The 24,532-nt window shown below is 35.8% G+C and overlaps 1 protein-coding gene across 2 annotated transcripts in view; it reads right to left on the bottom strand.

The window, feature by feature from the left end:
- The window catches only part of BRDT (bromodomain testis associated), a 52,206-nt gene extending 34,404 nt beyond the window's left edge, over window positions 1–17,802 (bottom strand). Inside the window, exons 1-11 of one of the 2 annotated variants that reach the window (XM_068538065.1) lie at window positions 17,608–17,802; window positions 16,710–16,847; window positions 14,846–14,960; window positions 10,646–10,815; window positions 9,615–9,968; window positions 7,077–7,205; window positions 6,060–6,248; window positions 5,277–5,443; window positions 4,911–5,200; window positions 4,704–4,817; window positions 4,135–4,278 (exon numbers count right to left, since the gene is read on the bottom strand). In XM_068538065.1, the coding sequence (XP_068394166.1) occupies window positions 4,135–4,278; window positions 4,704–4,817; window positions 4,911–5,200; window positions 5,277–5,443; window positions 6,060–6,248; window positions 7,077–7,205; window positions 9,615–9,968; window positions 10,646–10,815; window positions 14,846–14,960; window positions 16,710–16,847; window positions 17,608–17,796 (1,999 nt within the window). In that variant the 5' untranslated portion in view covers window positions 17,797–17,802. The remainder of the gene's footprint in view (window positions 1–4,134; window positions 4,279–4,703; window positions 4,818–4,910; window positions 5,201–5,276; window positions 5,444–6,059; window positions 6,249–7,076; window positions 7,206–9,614; window positions 9,969–10,645; window positions 10,816–14,845; window positions 14,961–16,709; window positions 16,848–17,607) is intronic. The other variant, XM_068538064.1, reaches the window with a different exon arrangement.
- Window positions 17,803–24,532: the final 6,730 nt, after the last annotated feature.

Here is a 24,532-nt window from a genome sequence, read left to right as displayed (position 1 = left end):
GCCTCAGTTATTCTGCTATTGATTCCTTCTAGTGTACTTTTCATTTCAGTTATTGTATTGTTCATCTCTGTTTGTTCTTTAATTCTTCTAGGTCTTTGTTAATCATTTCTTGCATCTTCTCGATCTTTGCCTCCATTCTTATTCCGAGGTCCTGGATCATCTTCACTATCATTATTCTGAATTCTTTTTCTGGAAGGTTGCCTGTCTCCACTTCATTTAGTTGTTTTTCTGGGGTTTTATCTTGTTCCTTTATCTGGTATATAGCCCTCTGCCTTTTCATCTTGTCTATCTTTCTGTGAATGTGGTTTTTGTTCCACAGGCTGCAGGACTGTAGCTTATCTTGCTTCTGCTGTTTGCCCTCTGGTGGTTGAGGCTATCTAAGAGGCTTGATGGGAGGCTCTGGTGGTGGGTAGAGCTGACTGTTCTGTTCTTTTTTTTAGATAGGATTTTATTTTATTTATTTATCTATCTATTTATTTATTTATTTATTCAGCTGCGCCTCACGGCTTGTGGGATCTTAGTTCCCCAACCAGGGGTCGAACCCAGGCCCTTGGCAGTGAAAGCGCAGAGGTCTAACCACTGGACTGCCAGGGAATTCCCAATCATTGTTCTTGACTTCTTGGCACGTGACAATATGCATATGCCAATGTAACTCAAGAAGATAATTTAAATGGCAAAATCGAATCACATTGAAATTTGCAATTAAGTACTGCTTCTAGCCCACAGATTTCTTGCTTATATTTTTCAAAGACTTGGGATTTCATTACAAGTCTATCTTGGAACTGATTTAGTATCTTGTTTGAAATTATAACTAAAGAAATTTTAAAATAAATCTTTCCTTGGAACTTACTCCCCTGCCATTTAATTAATCCCAATTAATGAAGCAGAATTACTCCATATTTTTCAAACATGCATAAAATAAGGTTTAAGATTACATAGAACATAATAATTAATGTGTAAACAGCTCTAACACTATTTATAACATTTAAATGTTTTTCACAGATGTCACCCTTAAAACATTTCAACATACCTAAACAGAATAATATTGCAGTAAAGAGAGCAACTCATAATACAAGAAAACTATAGAAGAACCTTAAGAGTCAATACTATTAAAGAATTTTGAGAAGTTAATTTAGAGAGCTGTCCTTGATAACAGAAATTATAAAAGATTGTGACTTGGTTAAGAAAACTGCATACAGTCTCAAGTTGCTATAAAAATCCAGGAAGATAGGTATTAAAAAATAGATTAAGAAAAAATTACTCAAGATCAATATCCTTCTATCAGAAAAGAATTTCTCACAGAAGCTTTCAGAAAAGATTCCACTATTAAAATTTTGGGGAAATGAAATTATATGCATATGTCCTATTTTGAATAATCAAAACTCTTATTTAACCAGAGTTCTGGGCTTCCCTGGTGGCGCAGTGGTTAAGAATCTGCCTGCTAATGCAGGGGACACGGGTTAGAGCCCTGGTCTGGGAAGATCCCACATGCCACGGGGAAACTAGGCCCATGAGCCACAACTACTGAGCCTGTGCTCCGCAACAAGAGAGGCCGCGATAGTGAAGAGGCCTGCGCACCGCAATGAAGAGTGGCCCCCGCTTGCCGCAACTAGAGGAAGCCCTCGCACAGAAACGAAGACCCAACACAGCCAAAAATAAATATAATAAATAAATAAATAAATAAAAGATTACTATAAAAAAAAAACCAAAACAAAACCAGAGTTCTGATAATCAAGATATTCCTATTTTAAGTTTCAGCTCTTGACAAATCGTAATAAATTTTAAAGTTACAAAATCTTATTTACATTTTCAGTTAATTTTTACTTATATAACATAAAGTTTTTGCTAATATATCTAATTTTCACAAATTATATTTTCTCCACAGCCCCATTTCCCCTCACCCTGAAACTTAGACTTGGGATTTGTCATCTGCTTCTTGATAACGTCATGTGCATAATTAAGAATGGTAGATGCTTTGCTTATTTTTACAATTAGTATAGCTATTGATATAGTCTGAATTAATTATTTTTCACAATTTACAGTCCTTCTACTTATAGTTTTTGTTGTTCTCAGGAAAGTTAAAAAAATGCTGTTAGCTTACACACTAGAAATCAAGAGCCTTACAAGTATTTTAAAGGGTACAACTGAAGTTAACATGAGAAAAGGTCCTATTGCTTCATTTACTAATTTATTTTATTAAGCAAAGAGATAATTGTTCTTTCCCTGTTAAGGTAAGCATTGCATTTGCAACTCCTAACCTACATATACAGTGTTTTTCTAATGAAGTACACAGTTGGTTCATAAAACAATGAAAATTTCAAAGATAAGTGATAACTCATACTATCCTATCATATTAGTAGACAAACTGACCTTAGTGTCACAAACTTATACATTATCCATAAAGTAGATTGAAATATAAAAATTTGCGACCTTGATTTTAACAGTCTTTTTAAAAACATCCCCAGTTACTTGGAAAAGATGACATCAAACAAGAATAAAATAAAATAAAATAAAATAGTCATGAAATAAAAATTAAATAGTGTTTTAAAATCAGAATTCTGAGACTGAGTTATTCTGCTAGAAAGTTAGGAAAACATAATATATATTACACTATTTTAAGAACACAATAGATGAAAAACATTCTTTCCTTCAAGCAACATATTGGAAGATTCTATTAGAAACTGGTAATTCAAATTAAAATTAAGGTACTTCATTGAAGCACTCTGAGGTACTTTTCTGCTAATACTCAAGGTATTTATTGATCAGTAGTCAATATATAATTAGATAATTTAATAAGAGTTTTATTCTACAAATAAAAGACAAAGTGCTCTAACTTATTAGGCCATAAATTCTTTATTAGATGAAATTACAAATGCTAGTCACAATTTAAAATACTAAATGCAACTTAGAGTTTTTTCAGTACTTTTTTATGCTTAAAAAGTCAACTATAAGAAAATAATGTATAATCTGAGTCCTAAATTAATTTAAAAATTTTCTAGTGTGACAAATTTCAACAAAAGTAAAACTTCTGTTTATTCTGACAAAAATGTTTACCACTATATACTTCAGAAATGTAAAAACAAAATGCAGACATCAGCACCACAAATTAAAGAGAACCAAAAGTGAAACAATGTACTGCAAGGCAGCAGACCCTTACTACCTGACTGAAATAAGAGGGATATTCTTACAAATGGTAAGAATTCCTAATGTGACAATATTCTGTGTGGGATGTTTTAAAGAGAGCTGAATTTCATGACAAACAAGAAATGTCTCATTTAAAATAAAGCAAAATTTTAGGCCCGGAAGTGCCCTGTATTTGAATGTGCCTTTTGGTGAACAATGATGGAATGCCTCTGCCAAGTCTGCATCCTGGGGCAGCGATTACCTGTCAACTACACAACCATCAGTGAAAGAGTACAAAGGAAACACGAATGCCTTAAGCTTGATATAGTTGATGATAAACTATATAAGGTAACATGGTACTTTAGCATAACTGAGAATCTGAATTTAAAGTACATTTTTCTATAAATGGACAATAATCTACAGTGAAGAAAACACTGAAGTGAAAAAAATCTGCTTTACACATTTTCTGGGATGACTGGTTTCTTAATTCAAAATGATTATTCAATTCAGAATACATTGTCACAACAGAGCACACTTTGCAACACTACAGTGATTTGATATATCAGAGAATAAAGTGAAAGGTGTCCTCAAATAATCTTTTATTAAAAGAAGTGAATCTGGTATAATGTTATATGTAATAATCCTAGTTATTACTTTAAAATGTATATCTCAGAAATAAAAAAAAAAAAAAAGAAGTGAAGATCAGCATTTTATTCTGTGATATTTTTTGGTATTAGGATCTGATATTATGTATCAGACTATCCCACCTTTAGTAAATTATTTTCAACATTACAAGCCTGTAAGTCACATATGTATAATATGAAGTTTCACTTTACACAGTATCTCTTTTAAGGAAAATAGTTCAGATTGTCAACATGCAATTAAATAATAAGTGTGCCATCCAAACCATAGATTCTGGGTAAGTAACAAACATTTCTTCAAACGATAAGTCCAATATTACGAGAAAAATATCTTCCCACAAGCAGAGGTATACTTAAGGGGACAGCTAACCTGATTCGGAATCACTGCTGTCTGAAGAACTTGAATCACTGCTACTACTTTCAGACTCTGATGAGCTACTGCTGCTGCTACTGCTGCTGCTTTCACTCAGTCGGGAACCACTTCCAATGGCCTTGGATGATTGAGTTTTCTCAGCTACAAAATACGAAAAGACATTAAAAATGGCAGACATTAGGCACTTCCCTGCTGGTGCAGTGGTTAGGAATCCACCTGCCAGTGCAGGGGACACGGGTTTGAGTCCTGGTCTGGGAAGATCCCACACGCCGTGAAGCACCTAAGCCTGTGTGCCACAACTACTGAGCCTGTGCTCTAGAGCCCGTGAGCCACAACTTCTGAAGCCCATGCGCCTAGAGCCCGTGCTCTGCAACAAGAGAAGCCACCGCAATGAGAAGCAAACGCACCGCAACGAAGAGTAGCCCCCACTCACCGCAACTAGAGAAAGCCTGTGTGCAACAACAAAGACCCAATGCAGCCATAAATAAATAAATAAATAAATGTATTTTTTTAAAAAATAGCAGACATTAAATAGTTACAGGAACATTTTAAAAACTGCTACCTACGTTTTGTTTGATGTTTTCTAGAATTTAACTGATTATTGATATCCTGTAACCGCTTTTCCAATTCTTGTTTTTTCTGTGAATGAAGTTCTTCTTTGGACTTCATTATTCTCTTACCTGGGTGATTTAGGAGAAAAAAAAAAGAGTGAGTACAACCAAAAACTAACACAAATACCAGACTGATTTCTACTAATATAAAGAAATACATACCATGAAATTTTAGTGGTCTTTTTCTTAGACACGCAGCAACATATTTTTCCAGTTCTCTCAGTGTTGATGCTTTCAGTGTTTCAAAGTCTATCTCTATCTCATCAGGGTTGGAATTTCTCAGTGAAGGCTCTCTGGACTGTATTATATGAAGGACTCGCCCAAGTTTATCTCCAGGGAGTTTGTTTATATCCAAGCTTAACTGTCTTTTCTCATCATAGTTCATAGGTTTAGCATTATCTTTATCTTCAGATTTTGCAGTGAAGACCTGTTGTTTCCCCTTCTTTGGCTGACTGTAACAAAAATTAAATTTAATCAAATGTATTTTAGATAATGTTATTTTAATAAGGCATCATTAAAGATACTTACTTGCACTTGGACTTTCCCTTTATTTGCTTAAACTTTTTCCTTGGATTTTCATCTCTGTTATCAATCTTTTCTTTTTTCTTTTCCCTTTTAGACTTCTCATTCTTTCTCTTTAGCTTATCGAAAGGTACTTGGGACAGAACCTGTAGCTGTTGATGAACAGCTTTAAGCTGATAAAGGAAAAATTCTTTAAACATTCATGGCTCTAAATAATTAAAGACAGTAGAAAAAAATGAAGGCACTCAAAAGTCAACAGTATCCTTTGTGAAATTCATTTCCTTCAGGTTGATATTTCATTTCACAAATTCATTATTTTGAAAGGCGTATGTTAAATTTCAAAGACTACCATGTACTCAACCCATAAACTTAAATATTCATCTAAAAACAGACCAAGAATCATTAATTTTTCCAGGCAGTCTTAAGTCTTAAATCATTGATTTTTCAGGATTGAGCTCAAAGCAGGTTAACGTTTTATCACAAAAGGTAACAAATGTTAAATAAAGATCTCATCCATAAACTATCCAGGTTATGTCATATAAATTGTTTCAATGAGAATCAACTCATTGTGATTAGGAATATAAATAACAGAATTTTAAGATGTATAGACTTTTGAGTAGGAAAAGACTATTAAACATAAAAAATGTGCCAATAAGTAAATAAAGTCACAGTTAATATGTGATCTAAATATAACAGCTTTTAATCTACAAATAGGATTTTATAATAGATCAGCAGCAGCAGCAACTCATAGAAAGAATATAAAAACTTTGTATCAATATAAACTACCACCTGCTCCTGAAGCTTTTCAAGACTCTGAGCTTGTTCATCTTCAGAATCACCAGAATAGTTATCTGCAGAGGAAGCTTCACTACTCCTTTCTCTACCAAGGGTTTCTGTGGTATCTGTTTTGATGTAACATACAGGCATACTCTCAACAGGTTCATCTGGGATCTTTGCAAAGTGCATTTCGAAAACCTCCTATAATGGAAAATCAGACTGTTAAGGTCTTCTGCGTTTCTGATTTAATGCAGCAATAACACCTTTTAAGAAAAGGTACATTACAGTGTCATTTTTTTTTTTTTCTGTCTGCACCTTGCGGCTTGCTGGATCCCAGTTACCCGACCAGGACTGAACTCGGCCCCTCGACAGTGAAAGCACAGAGTCCTAACCACCGGACCGCCAGGGAATTCCCTCAGTGTCATATTTTGATGAGAATTCTATTTTTCCTTGTGGTACTCATTTCACCATACATACATATATCATAATGTCGTATACCTTAAACTAATACTATGTCAATTATATCCCTATAAAACTGGAGGAAAAAAAGATTTACCAGAAATATAATAAGACTCATGCTTCCCTGCCTACCAAACTTAGCAACTTTTCTCCATTTTTCCAGGTAAAACAGACCTCTCAGATTATATAGGGGAAGTCCTTTTAAGGTCTCCTGCCCTGTGGCTGGTGCATCATTCTACTACCTCCCAATGGCTTAGCCTCAAAAGTCCTTGAGCCTTCCCTTCAGTGGAACACTGACTCCAGTCAACCCTCTCTCAGATACCTACTGTCCTCTCTTCACTACTATTTCCCCAGTACCTTCTATATGCAGGGCAGCTTCATTAACAGATTTACTATGAATGGATGCTATGCCTCAGAAAACAAACAACCCCCACAATTTTAAGAGTATAAATTATGCTTTATTACTTGGCGGGGGTGAGGGGCGTATTCTTTATCTCTTGAGTTATGGTTCTAAAATTTTTAAACTATGTTCAGAGAAAACTCACTTTCAGAGCACAAGTAAAAACTCACCTGAAGCATTCTTGCCATTGTAACTACTTCATGATCTGGAGGATTGTATTTGTAGCAATTCATGAACATTAATCTAACATCTGCAGCAAATTCATATGCATTTTTATATTCTTGGTTATCCATTTTTGCCTAAATTAAGGAAAAATTACAGGATTCATCAACAATATAGTTCAATAATTATTTGAGCACCTATGTTAAGTGTTTATATTATGAAATAATTCAAACATACAGAGGAATAATAGATAATACCAAAACCAGATACCCACCATCCAGATTTGACAAACATTTAAATTCTGCTACATTTGTTTTGTATTTTTAGACTTTGAAAAAATCCAGTGAATTTTGACAAGTAGAGACAAAGGAGGGTGTTTCAAGTAAAGAAGAGAACAGGAACAAAACCAGGAAAAAAACAGTGTTTCCAGATAATCTTGGATAGACCAGTTTGATTGTAGGAAAACAATGAATAAATAAACTCCTTAAATGAGCCTTGAACATCTAAATGAAAGGTTTATACTGTATTAAAATTCTCCTGGGAATGAAAAGACATTAAAAATTGAACAGAAGAGAAATATCAGGATGGGTTACATTTTTAGGCAGCTGCATATAAAGTGGATAGAACTGAGGATGCAGAGTAGCCAGTGAGGCAGCCACTATAAAAAGAAAAATGAGCAGTCAAGAAAATCCTATAGACTGCTGGGCAAAACAAGTGTATATTAACAGACAATCCATGAATAAATACAAAAGGCCAATAAACAAATACAGCATGCCAGACATCATTTGTAATTAAAGAAACACAAAACTAAAACAAGAAACATAATTTTCTACCACTCAGATCACTGGCAACTGGGAATAATTTCAGAGAACTAAATTAAATAAAGTCACTATCTTCTTATCCCTGGAATTCTACAATAGCCTCCTAAATAACCCAGTCTCCACATTGCTGCTACAGAAGTTACTGTAGGAATCAAATATGAGGACATATTCCTCATGTTTAATGCCAGCTCTAGGCCTCTACAATGAGGGTCTTTCATGTTCAAGCCCCAGTTTCCTTCCAGTCTCATTTTCCCCTACTCATTGCTTCATATTGTGTGTCTCATGTTGGCTTAAATATTGTATTCTGGATGTTTTTATGATCTGAGGGCCTTCCAAGTTGCTCCCCCTGCCTGGAATGTCCTATAACTCAGGGGTCCCCAACCCCCAGGCCTGTCAGGAACCAGGCCGCACAGCAGGAGGTGAATGGCGGGTGAGCAAGCAAAGCTTCATCTGCTCCTCCCCATCGCTCGCATTACCGCCTGAACCATGCCCCCACCGACCCGTCCGTGGAAAAACTGTCTTCCACGAAACCAGTCCCTGGTGCCAAAAAGGTTGGGGACCGATGCTATAACTTACTAAGTCTTACTTATCCTTTAAGACTCAGCTCAGGTTTACCTATTTCAGGTATTGTTTCATGACCTCTCATGTAAGTATTAGGGGAAAGTAGAAAAGCATATTTTGAAGAGATAATGCTTAAAATTTTTTTAGAACTTAAAACATGAGCTTCAGATTGAAAGTGCTAATTTCCAATCAAGATGAATAAAATTAAATGCACAACCAGCGAGAGGAAAGACAGACTGCCTACAAAGGGATGACAAGTAGACTGACAGCAGACTTCCTAGCAGCAACAATAAATGCCAAAGGATATTGTCCTAGGGCTGAGGGAAAATAACTGGTCATTCTAGAATTCCATAGTCAGTTAAAGAACCATTCAAGAATAAAGACAAAATACAGACACTTTCAGAGATAAGACTATTAAGAGTTTACTACCTATAAATGCTCATGGAAGAACCACTGACGTCGGCACTTCAGCAAAAAGAAAAACAAACTAAGAGGGGAAAGAGTAAGAAGCAAGAAATGAGGGTGAGCACAAAAATTAGTAACATGTTAATAAACAATGTTGATGATGAAATAGTAAAACAAAACTGTGTTTAAAAGAACCAAACTTCTAGACAATAATAAAGAATACGAAGTACAATGAGTAGTCATTCAGGAGGAACACAGAGATAATGCATCATTTTGAAAATGCTACAGTTCTACTCTTTTAGTAGTTTCCCTTAAAATGAATATACATAACTAAATTTTTCCAATAATTTAAAGCTTCCAAATCAGCAATAAAGAAAACTTACCAATCTGGCAGAAGACCAAAAAATGCAGAGAGGATTAGAAACCACATAAATGCCTTGGCAAAAAAATCTTTTTTGTATTATAATTATGCAAATTAAAAATAGTTTTAATATATAACAAGAAAATATCTACAAAGTGAAAATTCAGGGTACAGAGTTGTATTACATACTGTAACTCAAACATTGTGGTAAATAACCATGAATGTGTTTGAACTGAAGAAAATAAAAAGATGCACTTTAAAATGTTCCCATGATTTACTTCAGGTGGTATGACTACTGGTGATTTTTTCTTTTATCCTTTTCTGAATTTTAAATTTATGATGACAAGATTACTTTTATAATCAAGAAAAGAAGTTCCTCCTATTAACACAACATTTACCTTGATGGTTCCAAGATCCATTGGATTTTTCACAATATCATAGTAGTTATGGAGTCCCAAAGCATTAACGTCAACAGGATTATAAAAGGGCCATGCATATGACACATGTTTCTTTGCAAGCATTTCTTTAAGAATCTCATTACAGTGCCTTAATTGTTCGGTTTCTTTAACATTCTTTACAACTTTATATTGTTGTTCAGAATCCGTCAAAACATTTGTCAGCACATTTTCTTTTATAGGTGGCATTTTCCCTGATTTTTTTTCTGTAAGTGTTGGGGAAGATTCACCACTTGCTTTAACTACTGAAGCTGTAGGAGTTGTTGTATCTGCGTTCCTCTTCACATCCTTTGTAACATAAAACAAAACAATTTAAAAACAAAAACTATATATAAGGTGACATTCAGAGCAACAGTTTTCATACTTTGATCATTACCCTTATCAGTTAAAAAAAGGAAATGATATTTAGCACTAAGTCTTCCATGTATTAAATATTAGTAAAGGTTAATTTTTCTTCCATAGGTAAAATAAATAGTTCAGATATTTCCTTCCCACATCCCAAAGAACTGTCTGGTACAAACCTTTGAGACCAATGAAAGATGGGGGGGAAAAGTCATGGTTATATCAAAAAAAGTTTCTGAATACCTGAAACCAGCTAGGGTATACAATTTCAAAAAAGAAAATTATCAACCCACCAAGTTGTGAGCCAATAAAAGTTATATCACCCAAAAAAGAAAAAAAAAAGTAGTTGGACAACTGATATTAATACTACAAAGATACTAAATCAGTTCAAATTCTACCTAAGAAATCTCTAAACTTTGGTTTGCCTCCCAGGTCTCTGTTCACAAAATGTACACAGACAAAAAGATTGACTGCTATATGATGAAGATCAATTTTCTTATCAACTTAAAAAAAGGTATAAACTAACACACCACTGTAAAGCAATTATACTCCAATAAAGATGTTAAAAAAAAAAAGGTACAGACATCATAACAAACTTACACTGAAACATTTTAATGCTACAGTAAACTTACTTGGGTGCCTGTTTGTGAGGCAGAGTTCAGTAGAGCACTTTGTGCCATGTTTGAAGGAGAAATAAATGTTTCAGGAAATACAGAGGGAATTGCCTGCTGCTTAAGTATTTTTTCCAGTGCTTTGAGGGATTGTTTTTCTTTAACAGAAATGGCTACATTCTGTTGAGTATCTAGTAAAGTGTGAACCAGAGTCAGTATCTGAGTAAAACATAAAACTATTTTTCTTTTAGCATTCTATTTTAATACATTTAGTTCAGCTTTTAAAAATATAAACACAGTTTACACTCCCATTCCCCTTTGAAACCCTCCCACATATACTTGCTGACAGTGTTAGACTGATTTAGATATAATACTGGAGACTTCAAAACCTGTTATATTAATGGTAGGTTTATCAATTTTATTCAAAAAGGTGCGTGGCTTAAACTCAGACTAACAGAGCTCTGTGATTTTAGCTTCAGGTTGCTGTAAACCCGAGCAAAAATTTCAGACACCCTGGTGATAACTATATGGTACTACGTGAGGTCTTCAGAATGCTCTGCATAAATATCCTAGGACACTTGTTTCAGGTAGTCCATCACTGGCTAACAAAGAACAACACATGTGAACATAATTCTCTTATCAAAGGAACATTTGTGCATGTTCTTTTGCCCTATATGTTCCCAGACAGCGCTAGGACTGGAGACATTTGGATCACATCACCTTGAAATCTATTACAGTCAGCACTCAGTATCCATAGGTTCCAAATCTGCGGATTCAACCAACCTTGGATACAACACTCAGAGGCAACCCACGGATATGGGGGACCACTGTAGTATGCCATTTTATATAAAGAACTCGAGCATCCGAAGATTTTGGTATCCAGGATGGGTCCTGGAGCCAGTCCCTTGTGGATTCTGAGGGATGACCGTATTTCAAAAGCCCATCCTTCCATCTAGGCAACTCTATTCTTCTAATTGCCCAGGCCAAAAACTTTGGAGTCATCTGTGACTCCACTCTCTCTCAAACCCAATTTCCAATCCATTAGCAAACTTTTTTGCTCTATCTTCTTATCCAGAATCCAACTATTATTATAGGTGGTAATGACCCTGAATTACTGCAGTAGCATCCTACAAGGCCTTCTTTCCTTCTGCTTTTTACATCCTATAGTCTATTCTCAAAACAGCAAGCAAAGGGATCTTTCAAAATTCAAATAAGATCATGACACTTCTGCTCAATGTCCAGTGGTTTCTAATCTTCTCTCCAAGTAAAAGCCAAAGTCCTCACAATGGCTTGTAAGGAACCATATGACCTCTCTACTTTTTCCCCCTACCTCTGCGCTCCTTCCAACCTCACTTTCTATCACCCTTCCCCTCACTTATTTCACTCCAGACTACTGGCCTGCTGTCCTCAAGTTTGGTAACCATAAGCAGACTATTTGCTCTGCCTGGCAGGAGACAGCCTCATGGCTCACTTCAACACTCCCTTCAGGCTTTACTCAAATGTCACCTTCTCAAGCCACCCTATATAAAGCAACCCTCTCTATTCCACTACTCTTTAGTTCTCTTATTTTTTCCATGTCATTATCATATTTGACATATAACATATAGCATCCCTGACTCTCCAAATTCTATAAATCTGGGAGTTAACAGAACACAGATGGACTTTACAAAAATATCTAATATCAAGCCCTAAAAAATACCTCAATATTTAGAGATTGAGTAGAAGAGGATGATAAGGCCAAGAAGACTATAGAATGGGAAGCAAACCCTCACAACTAGTGTGCACCAAGAAATAAAGGCATTTCAAGAGACAGTAGCCTTCTAAAGCAACTGATAGGGATCAAGAAATGAGAACAGAAAAATATTACTTAAATTTAGCAACATAAAGACTACTGACAAGAACCTTTCTAGTGATGTAGTAAGGCTAGAACCTATACTGAAGTGAGTTCATGAGTATGTAAGAGGAAAGCAAAAAACAGGACAGTGGCTAGAAGGATATACGGAAAAGGTGAGTTTTAAAGATGAGATACTAGAGCATGTTTATAGTATAATAAAACTAACCTGATAGAGAATGAAAGATTAATGACGCAGGAGACAAAGGGGATAAGCAAAGGAATAAAATCCTTAAGAAGGTAAGGAGGGAAGCAAGATCCAGGTCATAAATGAAGGCAATGGCCAAAAGTGATGGAAGGGAAAAGGCCTTTGCCCTAGCTGACCCCTCTGCCTGGAATGTTCTTTGTTCAACTCTTAACTTCTCAATGAGGCCTAGTTTGAACCTATCATGTATGTCTGTCTTTCACTACTAGAATGTAAACTCCGAGATGGCAAAAGTTTTTGTTTTGTTCATTGATATATCCCAAGAATACAGATCAGTGTTCTGGGACATAAGAGGTACCCAAATATTTGTTCAATCAGTAAATCAACACCAATTCAATTCAAAGTACTACTTAAAAAATTTTTTTTCTTTGCCATAAAGTATCAACATGTAACCACGTTATTTAGACTAGCTACCGTCACATGGCAGTTTCCCTACCACTGTGCATAAAAAATGACATGACTTAGGCAGTAGAAAGCTCCTACTAAAAGTTACTTGGAAACCTAGACCTTCACACCAAAGCCAAATCCTACCTATCTGTCCAGGCCAAACTGAAGTTCTATCACCTCTAAGGCCTTTCCCAGCTTTTCCAGTGCAAGTCAATTTCTCACTCTTGAACCATAGCACACACCACGTGTAATTTCACCCGACACTTATTGTAATGCATTGCATTATTTTAAAAAGTTTTATTTCTAACTTAAATGTAAATTTAAATTGAGAGTTAGGGTGGTTATACTTTTTTGTAGTCCCAAAGTACGTGCCTTATAGGGACAAACATCCAAGTAGGTACTGACAGAAAAACAAAGTCAAAGAACTTTCATCTAAGGGAAACCTATGCTTTTAGCAATAACCTGAGCACCTGAAATAAGTAGCTACAACTTAACCATCAAGAAACTGTGTTGTTTTAAAGGAAAACATTCTAAAGGTAAGTAATTTTCACCTTGCTAGAGATAATATTTTAAGTCAGCAATAATTATCACCTTGTTTTAACAATTTAAGTAACATACTGATCTATGTGTTTTTTGCCTCACAAGTGCTTATTTTAAACCTCTTGTGGAAACCTATGCTCATATTGTAGACTTACGATCAATCTTCTCCAAAAATAATAAAATAAAAACTTTATTAAATAGTGAGTATCTCACAGGATGGATGGAAAGCAAGCTATAAGTCATGACCCATCCTAAAGATCTATTAACAACCAGCAAAAAAGTACATCATACTATCAATAAAACAACCTCAACCATCACCTGAATTGGTACAAGTCTCATATGTCCCAGCCACTTAACATATACTTTACAAAAATTTACAACCATGAAAGCTAAATATTTTCCAGATATTATAGATGAGGAAACTAACATGGAATGATTAAGGAACTTGACCAAGGTTTACAGCTTCAGTGACCCAAAGATAAACCAACATTTGACGTATGACAATCTTGATTAACCTCTACAATAAACCAATCTGAATACTTAAGATTAATTTTATAACTTCATATTTAAATATTAGTATTATTAGCTGTAAAACATCTCCCGCTAAAGTTCTGAGTTAAGAGCTAGAAAAAGAGAATCTTCAGACCCAACAGCAACACTTCATTCTTAGCTATGGGATATTCTGATACAGAGAAATGCTGGCAATTTTGGCCCTTTTAATTAGTATAGCACAGATACATGATCCACTAAAATAGTAATAGCAACTATGAATTATTTGGTGCCTACTATGTGAATGGCACTATTCTATAGGAAACTTTGCTCCAAGGCCATAATCTATACAGTCCTCCCAATCTTGTATGATAGCCATCCTTGAGCTCAAGGTTTAGCAGATTGTTTAAAGGGACATTTTAGATGTAGAAGGACTTCTAGACGTCTACCTCCTTTCAGGTATTTATTATTTATTTATTTATTTTTATTTATTAATTTTTTTGGCCATGCCGCATGGCTTGCAGGATATTAGTTCCCCGACCAGGGATCGAACCCGGGCCCTTGGCAGTGAGAGTGCCAAGTCTTAACCACTGGACCGCCAGGGAGTTCCCAGGGATTTATGATTTAATTCTAGTCATTATACTTACACACACATTCAAATATATATGAAAAAGAGGAAGAAAGAGAACATAAACCTTTTCTTGCTTACCTTTCTTTATTCTTTCCTTACCACCCACAACTTGCTCTTCTTGTGGCATCTGAGATAATTTCTGCTTGAACAGCTTTTCTAGAGCTTGTGCCATAAGAACAATGTCATCTCCAGGCTAGAAATTATATAAAATGTAACATAAGTTTACACAGTATGGTCACTGTATCAAATTTCTATAATTCAGGCTACCTTAGTGAAGGCAGTGCCATAGTACTCTTAGACAGTATTTACTAAACAGTATTTATCGCTTCTAAATTAAGTATAGCAGCTCACATTTAAAATTCTAACATCCTACCCCTATAACTTCTAAAAAGGACTGAGGATGCCATTCTGAGCACTAGAGGGTTAAAATCCAACCAATCCTACTAATACAAAAAGGTATTAGAAATTAGAATTTCTACCTCACAAATAGGTTAAAGCAAAACTTGTTCATGGCTGTAAAAAGTACCTCATGGTTTGACCTGATATGATTCAATTTTCAATTAACTAAGCAATAAAGTGACACTGTAGAGCTAAGTTTTAAATCTTAACTATCTGCTTAGAAGTCTTCATCTTGCTTTACTTGACTACTGAGAAAAAACTAAATTACAAAGCAAAGCCTAAAGCAGACACCTATTTCTAAGTTAGGTAGTTCAGGAAAATTACTGAATTTTGTTTGAAAAAATTAAATGTAAGAGGACTCTTTACAATTATTAAATTGAAATGAAATTTGCCAATGGTACTTTCAGAATACCATTAGTTCTGATTTTTAAAAAATTCATATTAGCTAATAGTCTTAAATCTATTATACATAAGGTGGCACTGATGATTACCTTGGAAACTAAACCAACATTTCTATTACATTTCAGTGTCACTAGTGATTTTGAATAAATGGAATATAAGTTTTAAAATTTTTAGATAGCATAGAACAGCTTGAAAAGGATGCAGTACTTAGGGAAACAGGAATACTATATGGAGGAAAACTGAATACACAAATCCAATTTTATGGATGAAAACAAAAGTGAAGATTAAGTTCAAAGTGTCCACATATATTATCATACAGGCTAACACGTTAACACAAATGCAAAACTACTACTGAGATATAACACAATGTGTCTGATCTTTAAGTTAACTTGTATGAAGTTTAGAAGTATGTAATTTGGGCTTCCCTGATGGTGCAGTGGTTAAGAATCTGCCTGCCAATGCAGGGGACACAGGTTCGAACCCTGGTGTGGGAAGATCTCTCTTGCCGTGGAGCAACCTAAGCCCGTGCACCACAACTACTGAGCCTGCACTCTAGAGCCCGTGCTCCGCAACAAGAGAAGCCACGGCAATGAGAAGCCCGCGCACCGCAACAAAAAGTAGCCCCCACTCACCGCAGCTAGAGAAAGCCTGCGCCCAGCAACAAAGACCCAACTCAGCCAAAAATAAATAAATAAATAAATTTATTGAAAGAAAAAATAAGTATGTCATTTGTTTGGCTTCTTAGATTATAACTACAGATCCATACCATAAAAATTTAACCAAGATTAGTGTATAATAAGATTTATCATTCATATTATAACTAAAATGGCAGAAGTGTAGTAGAGAACATTTTGAGATAACACTTTATTCACAGAAACCAGCAATCATTAGTATTTTATTTTTTAAAACATAGTAAGCCATTATAGCTATTCAGACAAAAATACAGCAAAAAATATGGCAAAATGAACGAATACTGATACATGAAAATTAGGAAATAAAGTAAAAAACATTATCTTTAAAAATATGGAATGTACCCCAAATCAAGACTTGAAATTTGAAATCAGCACACTTGTTTATACACACCTCTTTGCTCTGTATGTAAGAGCAAAGAATTAGCAAGTATAGCATAAGGCTTACAGACCTTGTTGTATAAATAACAATTTGAAAACATTGTATTGAAGTCTTCTATACATTCCGAAGCTTTCACATAATATTTATGTTCCAAGCGATTCTTGATTGTATTTAAATCCATTGGGCTTTTTATAATGGTATAATAATCCTATGGTGTAAGAAGAAATTCTAAATGTTAGTAGTAAGAATGAATTCACTACAACAATTGGTACACAAAGAAATTTAAGAAGCTATACACCTGTAACTAGAGAGAGCAATTGATTAAAAGCGATAATATAGAAACCAAAACCTTTTGCGATGAGAAACAAAGTTGATTACCATGGCATTTTTCTTCAGAGAGAAGGAAAAAAAAAAAAAGCCAATAAAGAAAGAATAACGAAATAATATAAGAGTAGAACCATCCTGGAAAATATCAAGGGCATGAAGAAAAAGAAACTAGAATTTATGAAGTCTGACAAATCCAGAGTACAATCCCAGCTCTACAGTTTACTAGTTATATTACAAATTACTTAACCATTCTGTTATCAGATGGCTAAAAATTCCTAATATAAGACCTAAAGTTGAATTCTGTATGTGAAACACCTAAATCTGTCAGGACGTGTCAAGAGTGACTTCTTGGAGAAGGGAACACTTATGACAACCTTACACCAAAAGGTCAAGGGACATATGCTATAAACAAGAAAGCATATGTTGATACTTACAATTTACCACAACTTGCTAAAATGAGAATTTCAATGCTCAGAAAAATGAGTTTTTTGTTTTAGGAAAAAATACTCGTTGGGATATTCTTTAGTGGTGCTGAATAATTTGTTTACTAAGTTAAATATATTTCATAATATTATTTCTATCAGAGGATATTTATAGGGTTTTACTTGTTTTAAACTAACATAGTTATAAGACACACTCACAGGCAACTTTAGTTTGACAGCATCCACAGGCTGCTGAAAAGGCCAGGAAAAATTATGCTTCCTCAAAGCCTTCAGGACAACTTTTTGTAGATACTGCAGTTGATTCGTCCATCGCCCATTTTTCTTAGTATTTATATACGCTGGTGGTGGAGGGTTAACAATAGCTGTTTGTCGACTTGGCAGAGACATTCTCAACTGCTTCAAGTCCTTATATTCTAATGTTGTCTATAGGTACATGCCCTAAAAAACAAAAAAAAAAGAAACCAGAAAACAAACAGCAAAAAAACAGTTATTTTCAAAGCACCTTTAAAATGGTTTTTATAGGAACAGAAAAGTTTTCTTCAAGAGTAGCAGATTTCGGGCTTCCCTGGTGGCGCAGTGGTTGAGAATCTGCCTGCCAATGCAGGGGACACGGGTTCGAGCCCTGGTCTGGGAGGATCCCACATGCCGCGGAGCAACTAGGCCCGTGAGCCACAATTGCTGAGCCTGCGCGTCTGGAGCCTGTGCTCCGCAACAAGAGAGGCTGCGACGGTGAGAGGCCCATGCACCGCGATGAGTAGTGGCCCCCACTTGCCGCAATTAGAGAGAGCCCTCGCACAGAAGCAAAGACCCAACACAGCCATAAATAAATAAATAAATAAACAAACAAACAAACCCAAAGTTTAAAAAAAAAAAAAAAGAGTAGCAGATTTCATATTTTAAAGCATATCATGACTAGGACAGCAAAAAAAAGAAAAAAGAAAAAAGAAAAAAGAAAAGCCAAATGATAAATTTATTTGTAAATAAATACGAACCTTTTTCTATGTAAGTACTAAAAGTTGTTTCATTATGTATGCCTCCATTTTGGATGATTTAAGTTATTCCAATCTTTTACAGTAATTTCTTTCTGCCTTTCTTAAACACAAATTGAGGTCTGAGCAGGAAAAGTCTATAAATTCCTGGTAAAAATGAAATAACAGGGAATGTTAAAGAGATGGCTAAAGAATAACTATCTGAGTATATAGTTATTCTACAATTATTAATCAGTGAAGGGAGAAAGGCAAAGGAATTTTTCTGGCTAATTTAAATAAAGTGATTTATTTTAAAAGCGAATTATTAGGAAGAAAAATGACAAGTGTTAATATGCTACTCTTTAGTGCATATTTCTATACCTAAAATAAAATAGTTTAAAGCTTCACTAGTATTTCAGAAAGATGGTATCTAACATTCCTAGACAACATTATTACTTTAAGGATAAAAGAGCAAAGGTACTACCAAGTGTATCAGCAAAGTATGACTATTAAATAAATTGTCCATTTTTCAGTGTTAACATGTAGCCAGTTTACCTTTTATTTTTTTCATTAAAGCAGTGTTAGTTTTCAGCCCTTGCTGCATATTAATCACTTGTGGATTTTTAGTTTAAAATTGTGGCAAACTACATACAGTGTAAAATTTACTATCTTAACTATTTTAAGTGTACAGTTCAGCAGTGTTAAGTATATTCATATTTTTGAGCAACTAACCTCCCGAACCTTTTCATCGCACAAAACTCAAACTCTATACTATACCTATTAAACAACTCCTCATTCTCCCCTCTCCCCAGCCCCTGGCAACCACCATTCCATTTTCTGTTTCTATGGATGTGACTACTCCAGGAATCTCACATAAGTAGAATCATACTGTATTTGTCTTTTTGTGACTGGCTTATCTATTTTAGCATAATGTCCTCAAGGTTCATCCATATTGTAGCATATGTAAGAATTTCCTTCATTTTAAGGTTTAATAATATTCCATTATATGTATACACATTTTGTCTCCCCATTCATTCATTGACAGACACTTGAGTAGCTTCCACCTCTTGGCTATTGTGAATGGTGCTGCTATAAAAACATGGATGTATAAATATCTCTTCAAGACCCTGCTTTTAATACTTAGAGATATATCCCCAGAGTGCAGAAGTGGAACTGCTAGATCATATGGTAATTTTATTTTTAATTTTTGAGGAATCCCATACTGTTTTCCACAGCAGCAACACTGTTTTACGTTCCCACCATCTACAGGGTTCCAGTTTCTCCACATCTTCACAACACCTGTTACTTTGTTTGTTTAATAGTAGCCATTGTAATGGGTGTGAGGTGTTGTGGATCATTTAAAAAATACCAATGCCCTTCTGAGATGGCCCATCTCCCAAGGTCCTCTTGCCTTTTGAGACGGACCACACTCTGTCTATGGAACGTGTATCTCTCTAAATAAATCCACTTCTTACCTATCAAAAAAACCAAAAAAACCCAAAAAACAAAAAACCAATGCCTAGGTTCAAACCTCTGGAGATATAGCTTGAGAATCAGTTTTGTTTCTTTTTTAAGTTCCCTGGACATTCTGATGTGTAGTCAGGTTTCGAACCACTACATTAAAATGAATTAACTTGGAGATGATTTATAATTTTATCTCAGCATTTCACTTTTCTCCTCATCTTATACAAATATGAACTAGAACGCAATAAAAAGTCATTGAGGGGGCTTCCCTGGGGGTGCAGTGGTTAAGAATCCGCCTGCCAATGCAGGGGACACGGGTTCGAGCCCTGGTCCGGGAAGATCCCACATGCCGTGGAGCAACTAAGCCCATGCGCCACAGCCACTGAGCCTGTGCTCCAGAGCCTGTGACCCACAACTACCGAAGCCTGCCCACCTAGAGCCCGTGCTCCGCAACAAGAGAAGCCACTGCAATGAGAAGCCCTCACACCGCAACGAAGAGTAGCCCCCACTTACCACAACTAGAGAAAGCCCGTGCGCAGCAACTAAGACCCAACACAGCCAAAATAAATAAATAAATAAATAAATAAATAAATTTAAAACAATTTTTTAAAAAGTCATTGAGGGCTTCCCTGGTGGCGCAGTGGTTGAGAATCCGCCTGCCAATGCAGGGGACATGGGTTCGAGCCCTGGTCTGGGAAGATCCTACATGCCGCGGAGCAACTAGGCCCGTGAGCCACAACTACTGAGCCTGCGCGTCTGGAGCCTGTGTTCCGCAACAAGAGAGGCCGCGACAGTGAGAGGCCCGCGCACCGCGATGAAGAGTGGCCACCACTCGCCGCAACTAGAGAAAGCCCTCGCACAGAAACAAAGACCCAACACAGCCAAAATAAATAAATAAATAAAATAAAATAAAGTAAAATAAAAAAAAGTCATTGAGAAGAAAGAAGGCGCTATTCTAGTGTTGCAACTGCAACTGGCTCTCATCCTGGCTTTGCAATTATTTAAAGCTAGCCTACCTTTTGAATATCCCAATCACTACACCCTCCCTTCTCCACAGAGATAACCACTACGATGACTTTTATCTCCATACATTAAATTGTGACTGTTTCTGAACTTCTACATAAATATAGTATTATTTACTATGTATTACACTGTGCCTAGCTTTCTTTCACCAATATTGTTTTTGAGATATATCCATGTTTTTGTCTATGTTGTTTGTTCATTTTCATTACTGTAGTCTATTGTAAAATTATACTGTATTCTATTGCAAAATTATACCAAAATTTATCCATTCCTATTGGGACTTTTGGGTTGTTTCCAGTTTTTGACTATGACAAATAATACTATGAAATGCTTTAGTGTATATGTACATGCATTATGCTGGGTATAAACCCAGAAGTAAAATTGTTGGGACATAGGTTATGCATATGTTCAACTTTAATAGACACCACCAGTTTTCCAAAATGTACCAACTTATATACACAACAGCAGTCTAAGAATTCCAGTTATTCCATATCCTTGTCAATATTTGGTATTATCAGCTTCTTCCATTTTAGCTATTCTGGTGGGTGTATGATGGGATCTCATTGTGATTTTAATTTGTATTTCTCTGATGAGTCCTCCTCCAAAATAAATCTCAAATTCTCACTACTTCCACCACTATGACCCTAGCCCCAGTCATTATCACCTCTAACAAAGACTAATGCCATTGCCTCCAAACTGATCTGAAACCTCCCAAGGTCTGGTTCATTGTTCCTTCCACCTCCACTCCTACTCTCCCAGCTCAATCACTTCACACCAGCCATCCTCTTCTTTGAGTTCTTTGCATCAAGCCAGTTCTGGTCTCTGGGCCTTTATACTCTTCTTGAAATGCTCTTATTCCAGACTGATTCAAAATCATCAGCTCCTGAGGGAGACTTTTCCTTCACAACCTCATTTTAAATAGGCATACTTACCCTCTCCTCCCCAATTCCAATCCATCAGCCATTTCTCTGCTTCACCAGTATATTTTTACCTACTTGCTTACTGTCTGTCTCCCAACCCACCCTCCCACCAACTCCCAGAATGTAAACTCTATGCCAGCCACCGACCTTGTTTGTATTGATCCAATGCATAGGATAGAGCCTACATATGCTGAATTTAAGTGTTCAGGTTCAATTTTATGTTAGAAATAGAGCAGATGTGACTTGTTTATACAGGGAGAAGTAGGGAGAGAAATCAAGGATGTTTTACTTCTAAGCTAGTTCCTACTGCTCCGGAATCCCCCTTCAAAAAAATATATATGAATGAATGAATATACATCAATTATAAAATGCTTTTCCCAAACCTGTTCCACTCCTCAAAACCTCAGCCCCACTATACCCATTTGCAGAGGATCTCATCTTAGTTTACAAGAGAAACTTTTAAAAATTAATTTCTTAGCTTCTTTTATTTCCTACTCTATTACCTCTTATTTAATAAGTGCCTCACCTCTTTTCCATAAGGACCTTCTTTCCCTTTTTCCAGAAACCTATTATTTCATTAATAATTCCTTTATCTCCATTATTGTATGTTTCCTTTTTATTAGGTTTATGAAGCCTTTCCTCTATTTAAAGATTATGCAACACATAGTTCTGTTTCCTGCTTTGTCTTAAGGTTTCATTTTCTATATTTGTTTACATTATTAGCTTCTGCTGACATCTCTGCCTACAGACATGTTCTAATCAGCATCTTAAAATTTTTTTTCTTAAAAACACCTTTCCATACAAAAATCTGCACGCAGACGTTTATAGCAGCTTTATTCCTAATTGCCAAAACCTGGAAGCAACAAAGATGTTCTTCAGTAGGAGAATGGATAAACTGTGAAGCAATAGCCAGACAATGGAATATTACTTAGTGCTACAAAGAAATGATTTATATAGCCACAAAAAGACATAAAGGAATATTAAATGCATAATAAGTGAAAGAAGCTAATCTGAAAAGGCTACATACTGTATGATTCCAACTATATGACATTCTGGAAAAGGCAAAACTATGGAGACAGTAAAAAGATCAGTGGTTGCCAGGAGCTGGGAAGAGGGAAGGATGAAAAGATGGAGCACGAAGGATTTTTAGGGCAGTGAAAATACTGCCATTATACATTTGCCCAAACCCTTAGGAAGTACAACACCAAGAGTGAACCCTAATGCAAACAACAGACTAAGTGATAATGTTGTGTCATTGTAGGTTCATCTATTGTAACGAATGTACCCTTTTGTTGGGGGATGCTGGTAACAAGGGAGATTATGCATGTTTTTGGGCAGGAGATACACAGGAAATCTCTGTACCTTTCAATTTTGCTGTGAACCTAAAACTGCTCTTAAAACAAACAAACAAAAAAAACTTGGGTGCAAAAAATCTTGTAAAGGTCAAATACATCCATCTGATTTCTCCAACTCTCTTCTGAAACTGCTCTACCAAAGACCACTAATACCTTGAAATATTCCAAATCCCTCACTGGTGTTCCTCAGTTATCTTCCCAGACTCCTCTGTAGTATTTGAAATGGTTAGCAACACTCTTAAAATTGTTCTCCTTTGCATCCCATACATCCTTAGCTACTCATACCACTTCATCACATGACCGTTATATTTCAACCACACTTGTCCACATTTTCTTGCTTCTGGTACTTTGATCAGACATCTTCTGCACCAAATTAGTCAAATCCAATACTGAAGTTTTTGTAGTATTTAGGAAAATAACACTAACTAGAAAGAACTTAAAATAGCATATATTGGGTTAAAAGACTATATATATATATATATATATATATATATATATATATATGTCTCCTGATAAGACAAAATACAATCTATATAGCATCTATAAAGGCTTTTTGCCAAAAATGTGTAACAAGCTTCTAGATTTAACTTTTCTGTAACAGAAAATTCAAGGGCTACAGCTTCCTTGTCCAATGTGACAGCCTCTAGCCACATGTAATTTTGTTTATTTATTTATTTTGGCCAAACCACACAGCATGTGGGATCTCACTTCTACGACCAGGGATCGAACCTACACCCCCTGCACTGGAAGCACGGAGTCTTAACCACTGGACCGCCAGGGAAGTCCCTAGCCACATGTAACTCTAAATTTAAATTAACCAAAATTACCTAAATTAAAAACTCAGCAGCATTTTAAGTGCTTAATGGCCACATAATGCCTACTGGCTACTGTACGGGACAGTGCAGCTATAGACCACTGCCATCACTGCAGAAAAGTTTTTTGACAGTGCTAGAACAAATGAAACAAAAATCATAAGGAAAGAGACAAATGTAGAAAATGGAATATTTTATAAGACAAATGGCCCATCTTTTATAAAAAGCAGGATTGTTAAAGAAAATGAGGAACTGCTCTAAATTAAGACATAATAACTGGGGACTTCCCTGGAGGTCCAGTGGTTAAGAATCCGCCTTCCAATGCACGGGACGCAGGTTCGATAGCTGGTCGGGGAACTGAGATCCCACATGCCACGGGGCAACTAAGCCCACGCGCTCTAGTGCCCGCGCCCTCTGGAGCCCACATGCCACAACTAGAGAGAAGCCTGCACACCACAATGAATAGACCACTCGCCACTACGAAACATCCCGCATGCCGCAACGAAGATCCTGCGTGCCGCAACTAAGACCCGATGCAGCCAAATAAATAAATAAATATTAAAAAAAAAAAAAAAGACATA

The sequence above is a fragment of the Eschrichtius robustus genome, chromosome 3 (genome assembly GCF_028021215.1).
Source record: "Eschrichtius robustus isolate mEscRob2 chromosome 3, mEscRob2.pri, whole genome shotgun sequence".
In the NCBI taxonomy this organism is placed as follows: domain Eukaryota; kingdom Metazoa; phylum Chordata; class Mammalia; order Artiodactyla; family Eschrichtiidae; genus Eschrichtius; species Eschrichtius robustus.
This window is presented reverse-complemented; position numbering and strand designations above follow the sequence as displayed.